General features: G+C 39.2%; 1 protein-coding gene across 3 annotated transcripts in view; it reads left to right on the forward strand.

Moving 5' to 3' along the window:
* Positions 1-13,563, forward strand: part of myo5aa (myosin VAa) — an 84,721-nt gene that overhangs the window by 29,175 nt on the left and 41,983 nt on the right. For all 3 annotated transcript variants that reach the window (XM_073815720.1, XM_073815721.1, XM_073815722.1), the window contains exons 14-22: positions 1,767-1,850; positions 6,657-6,815; positions 6,970-7,067; positions 8,509-8,595; positions 8,690-8,798; positions 9,271-9,482; positions 9,573-9,729; positions 11,459-11,698; positions 11,826-12,074. In XM_073815720.1, coding sequence (XP_073671821.1) covers positions 1,767-1,850; positions 6,657-6,815; positions 6,970-7,067; positions 8,509-8,595; positions 8,690-8,798; positions 9,271-9,482; positions 9,573-9,729; positions 11,459-11,698; positions 11,826-12,074 — 1,395 coding nt within the window. The remainder of the gene's footprint in view (positions 1-1,766; positions 1,851-6,656; positions 6,816-6,969; positions 7,068-8,508; positions 8,596-8,689; positions 8,799-9,270; positions 9,483-9,572; positions 9,730-11,458; positions 11,699-11,825; positions 12,075-13,563) is intronic.

A 13,563-nucleotide genomic window follows, 5' to 3' on the forward strand; every position in this document is an offset into this window, starting at 1 on the left:
ACACACATGACATGTAGTTCCTGTTTCTGATGGGACAAGGCATCAGCCTACATGGACAGAGGCTGCGTCCGAAACCGCCTACTTTTATACTATATAGGGAAGCGGGTAATATGTCCTAATTCATACTATTTAAAAAGCAGTAGGTGAAAGTACCCAAATGCCCTACTAGGTCGGGCAAGATTACGAAGTGTTCATTCGATGGAACCCCGGGAGAGGAGTTATCCAACGAAGAAGACGACGGAGGGGCATTGTTTTATAAAAAAAGCCCAAAAGCGATAACACGTCTCTATTCAGATGCATATATTAAACAGCTGTCCCTTTTGGTTACATTTCGCATTCCAGTTAACGACTAACTTGTTGCTATGATGACGTTTGTGACGTGATGTATCAACATGGCAGATGTAGTACGTCCGAATTCATTCAAATTATTCATACTGAGACACTGATATATAGTACCTACTGTTTAAACGGTCTATGACAGGGGTTCTCAAAGTTTACATTCAAAGGTCCAAATCTGAATTCCCATAATTTTCATAGGTCCGGAAAAACTTTATGTAAATCATTTGTTTATATAACGAATCAACACAAATAGTTTGGGAAAAACATAAGTGTTTTTTGCATTTAAAGTAAAAAAAAAATAAAAAAAATAAACACAAGAAATATGCCAAAAGTAACCAGGTGCAAAATACAGAGCAACCTAATTAGAGAAATGGCACAGTTTGTTCTCCATCATATGCATAAGCCATGGCAAAAAATAGTGTGGTTGGTAGGCAGAGACACTGACCAAAATTAGGGGTGCGCCTATAAATTGGCTGATGATGCTTGCTTGCTATGCTTCTCAATGAATTACGGTGAAATGCCGCTACATCCAAAAGCCAGGGGGCGCTCTTGTGCAGAAACTTGTGCAGGAGCTCCAGGAAATGGCTTAAGGATATATTTATATTACTGTTCTTCAAACCTTTTCAGGTATTTTCATGATAATAAAGAATATGTTTAATGATTATGTTTGACGAGTGTTGCTTTTTTAAATGCATGTTTTAAACGACTCAAACCAACAGTGATTGGTAAGGACTGATCAAAAGCCGTAGTACATGAAGTAGCTGTACATAATATCTGAGTGTGATGGCTACAGCGTCACACAGGAAATGTTTAAATAACTCGTTTTATTTTCGGACCAGGAATACTCTTAAATCTATAAAGAAAAAAAACTAAACGAATGGTTTACAAGTTTAATATGCATTTGTAAAATAGCAAATGCACACATTTAATCAATCACATAGAAATGAATGCACTTGTAATATGAAGTTGACGCGGGTCCGGATCAAGTTGCCGTCGGGTCCGGATCCGGACCGGAGTCCGGACTTTGAGAACCCCTGGTCTATGAGATCTAATTCAGTAGCTACTGTCACAGTATGCCATTTGGGACGCAGCCACGTTAGTGTTATAAATGCAGACTGAGCTAAATAGCAGTGACACTCATGAATCAGCTCGATTTGTTCTTGATGTGCTTAAATGAGCTCACGCTGCTGTCCAGATCTGTTTTAAGAGCAGTATCAGATATCTGTGTCAGGAAACCATGATGGGCACATTCAGAGAGTGTGACAGATATTAAATAGCACACACACAGTCACAGTTCCCATGAATCTGAGCAGCAGGTGATGTGCATTTAACCTCACAGCTGACTAAGAGCAACAGCTGAGATCTTTGAAATCACATTTTTGGTTTGTCTTTGCTATAAGATAACCTCAGATGTCTCTCTATCTCAGGTGGAGTATCAATGTGATGGTTTTCTGGAAAAGAATAAAGATACGGTGAATGAAGAGCAGATCAACGTCCTGAAGGCCAGTAAGGTGAGTGAACACATCCCTGAAGCCTTCATGTCTCAAGCACCATCTGCTTAAGGCTAAAATATCTTAAAAAGTGCTTAAAAATGTCAGAAACGTTTTTAACTGTATAGAAACCACACAAACCAGACTTTGACTTCCGTAGAAAGGTCAATTGAAAGACGCCACCTGCTGGTTAAAGATGGTGCAAGATACTTACACATAACTAAAGAAGAGACGTGTTCATTTCTAAATCTCTTTCTTGTACATTTTTGGAAATAGTTCACAGTATTCTCACAGTCTTAAGGTGAGGTGTCTACAGATATGGTTTGTTTTGGCAGCGTGACTCAGCAGTACCCGAGGTGTTCAGACAGAACCCTACTGCATACTGCATACTTCACGCTGTCAGCTGTGCCCTCGGGGTGTCAGGGTGTGTTTAGTGGGTTTTCTAGGAAGACATTGAACCGTACACAGGCAGTCAGACTCTTATACCAGATGAAAGACTCAATAGATGAAACTAATTCCCAAATTGAACAGCTTGTGGCCAATATACAGTAACACTTACAACATAGTGCTGTGGTGGTACCAGCATGATTCAATGATATTGAATAGATTGGTAGAGTTTAAATTGGTACAGTTATGTTTCTGAATGCTCTCAAACACTGTTTCTCCTCAGCGTGAGGCAGTACGGTAAGAGCAAACACATGCTGTACTACTACTAATAATAACAGCTCAAATAAGCAGACTGACAGATTTAGTCTTAATAGTTTTACATTAAAGTCTTATTAACAATTAATATCAGCTCAACTACTTGACATGATCAGTCTTTAAGTGGTTAATGCAAATCTTTTGCATCACAGGTCACAGGTCAGCTTCCATGTCTCACATGGTTCACATTCATATCATTGATCATCTGTTCATATTATCCTGTTTGCTTGCATGTACTGTTCAACACTATTCATCTGTCATGTTCATATAAAGCCAGACACCAGCAATACATCCACCGTCCTCCTTAAATCTGAATCTCTTCAGTGTCAGTCGCGCATTTATAATTTATTTCAATGAATCTGTTTTTAGAGTTGTGCATGAATTAAAGAAATTAGATTTAAATTAAAGAGACAAACTTTAATGTTAGCTCCACAAATGCTTGCCTCAATGTTTTAATGATTGAAATGATTCATTCAATTTACTAAATTTTTTTAAGGTGAGTGGTTACAATCAATTTATTTAAGGGGGGGGTTCAATGGTATTTCAAGCATTCTGACTTATTAACACAGTTATAGAGTTGTTTCCTCATGCTAAACGTAGGCAAAGTGTCAAAAAAGCAGTTGGTCGTGCTACAGAGTATTTCTGTGCCAAATGCACTTCCCCAGGGTTCGTACAAGTTTCTGAAAGTTTTTTCGATTACAGGTCCAACTGAGGTTTTAGGGGATTTTATAACGTTTCACTTCTTTATATGGGCACTTCCCTGGAAAACCCCGCCCACCTGTCAATCAGCGGGAGACGCTAGAACTTGCAAATATCTTATCACGCGATACAGCTTTGTTTAATTTCAAAACTCAACAATGGCACGAATAAAGAAGTGTGTTTTTGATGTAAGGAGAAGAAATCCAGCCTTATGAAAACAATGGATATAGTTTATTATCCAGGGTAGCAGCGGAGTTTTGCGTGTGTGTTTGATGCGTCATGAGTTGCATGCGGTAAGTAAGACTTCTGTCTTATGTTGGAAATAGGCGTGTGCATATTATATAAATGTCACGAACATGTAGTGAATCATAAGTTAAACAGTGTTGTATAGTGTTGCATGACTCGTACTCGCTCCACCCGCGGTATAACTCCTCCTTATTCATTTTTTCGTACTTTATCGGAAAGATTCTGTAAAGCTAATATTTCTTTATAAATCTGATTAAACTAAAGAGTCTTCGGAGATATAAAGGATGTCATACTACTCTATAGGTACTCCAGATTAACATCAGAAATGCAGAAACAGTGTATGTTAAGCTACATTTAAACAAAAGTTTTTTGTTTTGTTTTTCAATTTTTTTTGCTTAAATTTAGCTTAAATAAAATAAACCACTCACCTTAAAAAATTGAGTAAATTGAATGAATCATTTTTTTCAGTGTAGGAGTGAGTGGGGCACAACCTAACACAGGGTTAATAACACAGTTAGTTGGGCTGAGCAATCTGTGCTGTTGGTCTATTGATCTCCTGTGAATTTGCGAAATGTTTTCATGTGTTTTCTTTAAGATACTGGATAAAGTGTGTTTTTGAGGCATGAAAGTCAATTTCTCTATCATATGTTATTTTTTCGAATGCTGAGTTGGGTGTGTAAGTAACCAAATCCAACCGTATATTATCTTAATCACTGACTTGTTACCTTAAACATATCACCATTGCGAAACATTTCAACAACGACTAATAACTGATAGCTAGAAAACATGGTGTACACAGCAGGGTTTGTTACAGTAATACAGACAGATGTACAAACAGTAGATTCCACAAACAATCTTTATAGGGCTGTTTCCCGGACAGGGACTAGACTAGTTCTAGACTAAAATAAATGTTAGAGCTGTCCAAACTGAAAACAACTTGCACTGACATATCTTAAAACACATCAGTGCCCTTTGTTTTGCCTCAAAATGCACACAAGTAATGTTTTTAGTAAGACATGTTTGTTAAAGTTAGTTATATTATATAATTAAACTAAGGCCTAGTCCTGGCTTAAACTAATCCCTGTCCGCGAAACCACCCTTAAGGGTTCATTTGTAGCTGAGATGTGTGTTTGTGTAAAAATATGATTCATTTAACTCGAAGATTTTTTGAATGATAGATAGATGATAGATGATAAATGGACAGTGGAAAACTTAAAGTGACAATCTTTAACAATCTTATTTGTAGCCCAATCTTTCTATAATGTAGTTCATCATGAAAATAAAGGCAAACAGAAATGATGGTTGGTATCTGGTTTATTGCTGGTGTCTGAGCTGCTTCATGACTGTATATACATCTGAGTGTGTTATGAGTCTGTATGTTCTGTATCTTTAATTCTGTTCTGTTTTCTCATCATGTCATGTTGTCTATGTGTTGTTTGTGACCATGACAACCTGTACAACTGCAGAAGGTAAAATTTAGCAAATGCCTCAAGTCATGCCCCCCTCTTTCTCTCTCTTTCTCACTCACTCACTCACTCACTCACTCTCTCTCTAGTACAACTAATAGATTTGCACATTTAGATTGGATGCATGCTGCAAAAGTGTGTGTGTGTGTGTGTGTGTGTGTGTGTGTGTGTGTGTGTGTGTGTGTGTGTGTCCGCGCGTGTGTGTGTGTGTGTGTGTGCGCGCGCGCGCGTGTGTGTGTGTGTGTGTGCGCGCGCGCGCGCGTGTGTGTGTGTGTGTGTGTGTGTGTATGATGGAGAAACTTCTATCTCAGCATGTTCAGGCTGCTGCTTTCTGCTATGAGAGACACAATCTCAGTATTGCATTAATTCTCTTGGAAATTGAAATCTGCTTCAGTCAGAACCTTGCAGAGATCCTCACATCATCCAAACAAACTCCAGTGCCCTTAGACTCTGCTGCTGAATCAAACTGTTTGGATATCAACTGGACCAGTGCCAGCGGTTACTGCTTTACCCCAAAATCTCACTCTAAACCTGTCTGTTTTTCTGTCAAATGCAAAAAGACAAAGGTAAAGAGTTTTATTATAGCTTATTCCAAGGCTTTCAAGCTTAAATGATTTTTATGATGCCACAATAATACGCGTCATAGGAAGGGTGGGGGGGGGGGGGGGTTTGGAGCTCAAGGGATGTGATTATTCTATAGTGTGAGATGCTAATAAAACTGTAAGACACCAGAGACGCTCTGCCCCCAACACGTGTACATATGTGGACCAAAATTTAATAATAGCTCAGACATAATGAAAGCACCTTAACCTATGGGCTCGCTTTGTCGAATCTGGAGTTTGTTTGTTTGACCTGTGTCGCATAAGGATGCTTCTGCTTTACTTGAGCTGCATGCTGTTTAGTACCAGCGCTAGTGCTATCATCCCTTAGAGATCAAACTCTTCATGATCAATGTAAACAAGACCCCAGGGATCTGAGTATAGGCCTTTTCTCTTCATTACTATCCCACACTATAACGATTAGTTTCTCTTAGGATTTGTTTGTGCATAGGTAATAGTGCTTTGCTCAGTGTGCTGTTATTTTGGTTAAACATACGGTCATTAGAAGTAACGTATTCATAGCAGCTCACTTTTCAAAGGCCCTGTACACACAGCAAAGGTTTTTGAAGTGACGTCAACATCTATACATAAAGATGGATGGCAACAGTTCAGTGCCTACCAGGTGCAATGCGAACAATTGTCCAAAAAACAAAGCACTGATTTACTTGGAGAAACTTATTTACCAGACTTTAACATTTTGCATCTGGTAGAACTTGCAGAAATATATGTTATGAATTAGTTGCTCCCACCATCCTGAACTTTTTGGCTGACATAATTTTGGTCTATTCTGATGTTAACACGAAACATTATAGATAAGAGTAAGTTTAGCAACAAAGAGTTTTTTAACCAGCCTGCCTAAATTTTGGGAAATTTGCATGCAGTTGTCACTTCTATAAATAACCAAACTCTGTGTGTACAGGATTGAGAAATGACAAACATTATTTAGCTGCAAAGTCTTTATGGCCTCCTAACCAAAACTAAGTTGATATATTCAGTTGTGTTGTAAGATCTAATAGCTGTAATTTTATCAGTCAGGCATCTCTGGTTAATAACAGTATTTATATGGTCCACCAGGCAGGCATGAATGTTAAGTTTGTCTTGGCTGTAATTCCCAGTTTGACCTGCTGGTGGAGCTGTTTCAGGATGTGGAGAAAGCCACGAGTCCGACAGGTGCTGCTCCTGCCCCTGGAGGGCGCACTCGTCTCAGTGTTAAACCAGTCAAGAGCAAAGCTGGTCAATCCAGCAAAGAGCACAAGAAGACCGTCGGACTGCAGGTGGATGCTTGGCTTTTTTTAGTGAACAGAGTTTTACCTATATTTATTATTACCTGATATTTTTGGTTAGATATATAAGTCAGTGACACTGAATAAGAGTACAAATGCAAGCGGAAATCATTTGTTAAATCTTTCAATTTCTCTTCTTCTTTAGTTCCGGAATTCTCTGCATTTGCTGATGGAGACGCTGAATGCCACTACACCACATTACGTTCGCTGCATCAAACCCAACGATCACAAATTTGCCTTCACGTCAGTTTTTTATCATTCTGTTCCCTTAACCTTACTGTAAACATAATCTAGTCATAGGTTCTGAGAATAATGACACTAACTACAAAGATAGATTTTTAAAGAGTGAGAGTTGGGTAGAAATGTAAAAGTCTCAGATTAGAGCAAGAAAATTCAGAAAAACAATTCAAAAGAATGTTAAGATACACAAATCGTAGTGTCTCATGTGAAACAGTAGAGGGCGCCAACAAGATAGGTTAGATGTGTTTGATTAAAAGCAGATGGTTATTTTCTTCACACTTAGAGGTCTTCTCGGGTCCAAAGAAATGTACCTGACCCAAAATGACCCAGATCACTTTATACCTGAACCCGACGTACATAAATATATTTTTTTAAAGAAAGACCCGACCCGAGACGTGGCAATTTTTTAACACGACTGGACCCGAATGTGAACGGCACTGATGTGTGTGCATTTTGCAGACCCTCATGCAGCAGTTAGACAGAAAGAAACTCCGGTGGCCTCGCAACCAATTTGGCGAGCAGCTCCATTTGTTATACTTATCTGACGATGACACCAAGGTAACCGCAAAAATTTACATTTTAAATTGACTGACATGTCTATCTCAATGAAAATTAACCTACCGCCAGTCACACAATTTTGCAAGCGCTCTTGGCAAACAGAGGAGAGGTTTGAAAAGGACATTTACGCACACATGCGAGAGAGTTCGGGTCTTAGGGTCCATTCAGCAAAAACACATTCATTGTCAATTACCCGAGACCCAATGCCGCTATTATTATTCCTTTCCCGTGTCCGAGGCATACGTGAAACGTTTAGACCCGACCTTAACTTCACAGTACCAGTGTTACATACATACATGGGCCTACATAATTATTACATTTTTGTGGAAAGGTTATTCATTTTTGTCAACTCATTCATTGACAGAGTGCACTTTATTTTGTGACAAATTAATCCAAATATTTAATAAGTGGTGTTAAAATGTTTTTCCAATGAATTATCACTAGAATTTTCAAATAAAATAATTTTCTTTTTTCCCAAAAATAAGTCTGGAAAATTGGGGGTCGTCTTATATTCAGGGTCGTCTTATATACGGTATATCATAAACATGACATCTCTTTTATCATAAACCCTTTCAACGCGTGTGCAACAGGCAGGTATTTTGACATGACGCATGATGCACATAGATTCACATGTTGCAATGAACACATATTTTGAATATGCACCTTTTGGAACATAAGTCACCAGCTGCCACTGTTCATTAGAAACACAACCCTAATTTTTGGACGACTTGTTTCTAAGATTCTGTTTTTGAGATTCCCAACACTGAAATCTGCTCTTATGTTTTTGAACAGTCCTTATATGAAAGTACATTTTGATGTATTTATAATGGGCTACATGAACACATTGTTTCTGGTATATTATTGTCCTGATTTTGTTCATTTCCAGGTTTGATCCTAAGAGGGCAGTACAACAGCTCCGTGCATGTGGAGTTTTGGAAACCATCCGGATCTCTGCTGCTGGTTTCCCATCTAGGTATCCTACTCTAAATATTCAAACGTCACCATACTGCATGACCTTTGTCAAGCACATCATCTTTACTGTATGTGTGCTTGCTGTTGTTTGTTAGGTGGACGTATCAGGAGTTCTTCAGCAGGTATCGTGTCCTGATGAAACAGAAAGATGTCTTGACAGATAAGAAGATGACCTGCAAGAACGTCCTGGAGAAACTTGTGCAGGTACTGTGCAGTAAAAATACACTGCGGTATAGTCACATTATATATACAACACTGTGAAACCTTAAAGATGATCATTCTGTGAGGTAAATGTAGTAGAGACTGTGCATGGAGACACGTTGAGCACCCTTGACTTCCATAATATTTTATCCTACTATGGAAATCTATGGTGCTCCTGCTTCCTGCTTGGTTACAAATATATTTGTGGGTAGCAGAACAAAGAAATTTGTACCAGTTTGAAACAACTTGAGGGTGACTAAATGATGACAGCATTTTTATTTTGGGGTGAATTATCACTTTAACTTATGCAGTAAACTATATTTAAATGTAACTTTATGGAAATCTGTTATTTATTACACTCATCCACCAGGGTCATTTTCTTGATTCTTCAAAAAAAGTTTTTTTTTAATAGTCTTACATTGTTTTAATAAACTGCAGTAAGATTATTGTTCCTTTATTTTCGTTCATCCATTAGGATCCAGATAAGTACCAGTTCGGGAAAACCAAGATCTTTTTCCGGGCCGGACAGGTCGCGTACCTGGAGAAACTGCGTGCTGATAAGTTGCGTGCCGCTTGCATCCGCATCCAGAAGACCATCCGTTGCTGGCTGGCACGTAAGAAGTACCTGCGCATGAAGAACGCCGCCACAACCATCCAGAGATTCGTCCGTGGATACCAGGCCCGCTGGTGAGGGGATTTATCTCATAGTAGGCACGACCCAAACACACATCATTGTACAGAGTACAGTTCAACCTTAACATTGTTTTCTGTATTCAGCCTCGCCAAATTCCTGCGTCGCACACGGGCTGCGATCGTAATCCAGAAGTATCAGCGCATGTATGTACAGAGGACGTCCTACAAACGCAAACAGGCCGCAGCTCTGGTCATGCAGTGCATACTCAGAGCATACATGGCAAGACAGCTTTATAAAGCGGTGAGGCATAGAAAATACTCTCTCACGTATATAAATAAATATAATGTAACCTTTTAAACAAACAATTGCATGGATGCGTATTGAGAGACAAACATGTATCAGAGCCGGTTTCACACCGCATGCGTGAGCAGCGCGTAAGCAGCGCGTGTTTTTTTCGGCGCCCATGTTAACAAGTTAAAGCATGTACACCGCACGCGTGAGCAGCGCGTGCCTGCGTGGCAGGAGCGTCGCTGAAGCAGCAGTGCTGCTATCGTTTCGGCGTCGGCTCTATTTTTGCTGCGCTGCTCACGCTCAATTAAAGTGACAGGGCATTGTTTATAGTTTAAATGGTCGTGGATTGACGCGAAAAAGGGTAATTTTACAATAAAATCACGAATGTGAAGCTAAGTGTGTTTGAAACAGTCATGACTTTGAGCAATTTAAAAGAAAGCAATGAAATATTAACACACTGTTGCCAGAAGACTGCGTTCATTCACTTTCTGCCCAGCAAATGAGTCCTCATCTATCTTAATAATCTTCAGAGAAATAGATTAATCTATACATTTAAATCTTATGCTTAAACTGTTGAAGGGAAACACGATCGACTGCTATATGCCGTCAATCACTGAGTGAATTCTTTATTTTATCGTAAAACTTCAGAGAAACAGATTTTATAATGTGCCATGGGCTTTTTATGTCTATAATTGTGTTTTGTGTCTATATCTGTCATTACACCGACCAGAACAGCACGAAAACAATGTGGATTAAACAAATTATATAATTATATAAATTACACTGACCTTCAAAAAGCGTCTTAAAGAGGTTTTGCTCATAAATGCATGTAAAATAAAGTAATGTGAACTTGAGATTTTTATACTGTTATTTAAACTGCACAGTATGTGCTGCAAACGCAGCCGGTGTGAAAGCACAATGGCCACGCGCAGCAAACGCTCTCCTCACGCGCTGCTCACGCTACGCATACGCGTTGCTTACGCATGCGGTGTGAAACAGGCGTAACACATGATGCTAGCAGGGCAGTTTATAATTAACACACTGGAAACCAGTGAATTATTTCAGGCATGAGACACATGACCAGTGAAAGCTGCGTACTACATCCCTGGAGAAATAAAAACTGAAGGTTTACAACCAAACAAACTAAATCTGTACCATTACAAATATGTTTTATAGTGATGTTCCTTTAATAAATAATTAGGATGTATAGTTAGTAGCATATAGTTAGTAAATGTGACTAGTCAGATTTCACAAAAGCATTACAGCAGATTTGTTATAGCAACATTTTGATCATTTTCTGTCTAACACATAATGTAGTATTATTGACATGATGTCACCAGTTTGCGGGTGCACAACTGAGGTGATGTTGTGATGACGTGAGCTCTCTGTGTATACGGTCATGTGATCTTACTGGTTGTTCCAGTATAGGGACTGCCCCACTGATGGACCACAGCAGCTGGACTCATATTAATACTGTCTCTCTCTCTCTCTCTCTCTCTATCCGTCTATCTCTCTCTCTCTCTCTGCTTGTGTTCAGTGTTATGTTGATCAGCAGTGGATAGTAGCAGCAGGATGTGTAATATCTGCAAATTAAAAAGGCAGAAGGTGTGAGAGACACTAACTTTGAGACCATTTCAAAGGATTGACTTTCAATTAATTTTCTCGTGCTTTCCATTCTTTTTTTTGTATGTGTTTGTGTTTTTTTCCTGTTTATAATGTGTTTGTTGTGTCCGTGTAGCTTCTGCGTGAGCACAAGGCCATCATCATTCAGAAGATGGTGCGCGGCTGGTTGGCGCGTCAGTGGTACAAGCGGTCGCTCCGAGCCATCGTGTACCTGCAGTGCTGCATCCGGCGCATGCGAGCCAAACGCGAGCTCAAGAAACTCAAGATCGAGGCCCGATCGGTCGAACACTTCAAGAAGCTCAACATCGGTATGGAGAACAAAATCATGCAACTGCAGCGCAAGATAGACGAACAGGTACCACACTACATCATATGTGAAGATGCTGTAACTTATTTAAACCAGTTGTAGAGAAGAGAGGCTGTTTAATGTAAACTCCTTTAATAATGGGCCTTGGGAATCTTTGAATCTTTTTTGTTTTTAGCACAAAGAGAACCGTGCTGTCAGCGAGCGCTTGAACGGTCTGGAGATCAGTCATGCTGCAGAGTCCGAGCGTATGCGGGGAGAGCTCACGCGTCTGCGAGGGGCAGAAGAGGAGGCTAAAAACAATGCCAACCGAGTCACATCTCTCCTGGAGGAGCTGGAGCGTCTGCGTAAAGACCTACAGAACACACAGAAGGAGAAGAAGACCATCGAGGACTGGGCACAAAAATACCAGGATGAGATGGAGCAGGTACAGGCTGTTGATTTAGATGTTTGTGTGTTTCCGCCTGTAAGCATATTTGTGTCTAAAGTAGTACATGTGTTGTGGATTTGTAGTGGCATAGACTTCACTTAAACATGACTGTAAAGAGTCCCATTTGCCCTTTCATGGCAGCGGCCTGCCCTTTTTTTTTTTACTTCACACATGGTCCGGGGCTGTGTTTCTCAAAAGCATCATAAGGCTAAGTAGATCTCAAAAAATGTATAATCTTAGACATACGGGCCGTTTCCAAAAAGCTTCGTAACTTAAGTAGCATATGAAAATCACTGTAGATCTATTTGTGTTCTGGAGTGATCGAAAATCTCTAAGTGCATTGTAAGTGAGTGAGTTACAAGGTCACGTGCAAGACAATCATCAAATTCCTAAACTTTACTCCTGTGCAATGACAATAATGTTATGTTTTTTAAATGCATGCTTCTTTGTTTATGGCTTTAATATAAAAATGTAAGAATTTTTTTTTTTATCAACCACGTGCAAGGTTTTTAATCGGTGATAATGTTCACATGTGTCGTACTACCTTTCATCTGTTCTATTAAATTTAGAAGGCAACAATTGAAGAGACTAAAGATTTGCAGAGACATTCAGTGCGTTTACATGCACCCTAATAATGGGATTTTGTCAATACTGCGATTATACTTTACCTCATGTAAACGCAATAATTCGATAAAAATAATGCGATTAAGCTCATAATCGCAAAAAGTAAAGTCGCATTAAAAGAGGTGGCGTACGCCGTTTATAATCGCAGTATGCGTCCATGTAAACGCTTTAATCGCATTTATACCGCACTAATTAAGTGCACGTGTGTTTTAGTCACGCACCTTAATCACAAATTCGTTTTAATCTTGACATTAGGAAGTTTTACATGAACTCTGGCAACACGACTCGCTGTCAGCAGTCTGCCTTCATTCAGAAACAGCTCAAATAACACGACAGCAGTGTATAAAACCTTTAAATGACATTATAACGATAAGTATAACGATAAATATATTAGTGACCACATCATAATGATAACTTCATGCTAATTCGATAAAACGAGCGCGGCATTACCTAATATTGGATATTTCTTGTAATAAAAACTTTTTTTGCAATTGTTTACATGTCACTGAATATGTACATATGCTGTTCTTGTTGCATTTACACAGCGGGAAACCAGCAGATGCCCTCAACTGAATGAATGTAGTAGTTTGTGTAATAATATCATACCTTTTGGCGTAGTCAGTGTGGTAGAAAAATTTCACAGCATCAGCGCTGGATACCTGAGGTAATTTTATGTTATAAACCTCAGCAATGAATGAGCTTTCTGCTGCATTTTAAGTGCGCGTGCACTTCAAGTTCAAATAGATTTGATTGGCTGTCAATGGTTTATCGTTCATCATGTGCCAAAATCGCTATCGTTATAGTTGTTGTGTGAGCTCTGCTATTATCTTTAATATAAAACGATTTTTAAAACTATATTTTT

This window comes from Paramisgurnus dabryanus, chromosome 9 (genome assembly GCF_030506205.2).
Source record: "Paramisgurnus dabryanus chromosome 9, PD_genome_1.1, whole genome shotgun sequence".
Lineage (NCBI taxonomy): Eukaryota > Metazoa > Chordata > Actinopteri > Cypriniformes > Cobitidae > Paramisgurnus > Paramisgurnus dabryanus.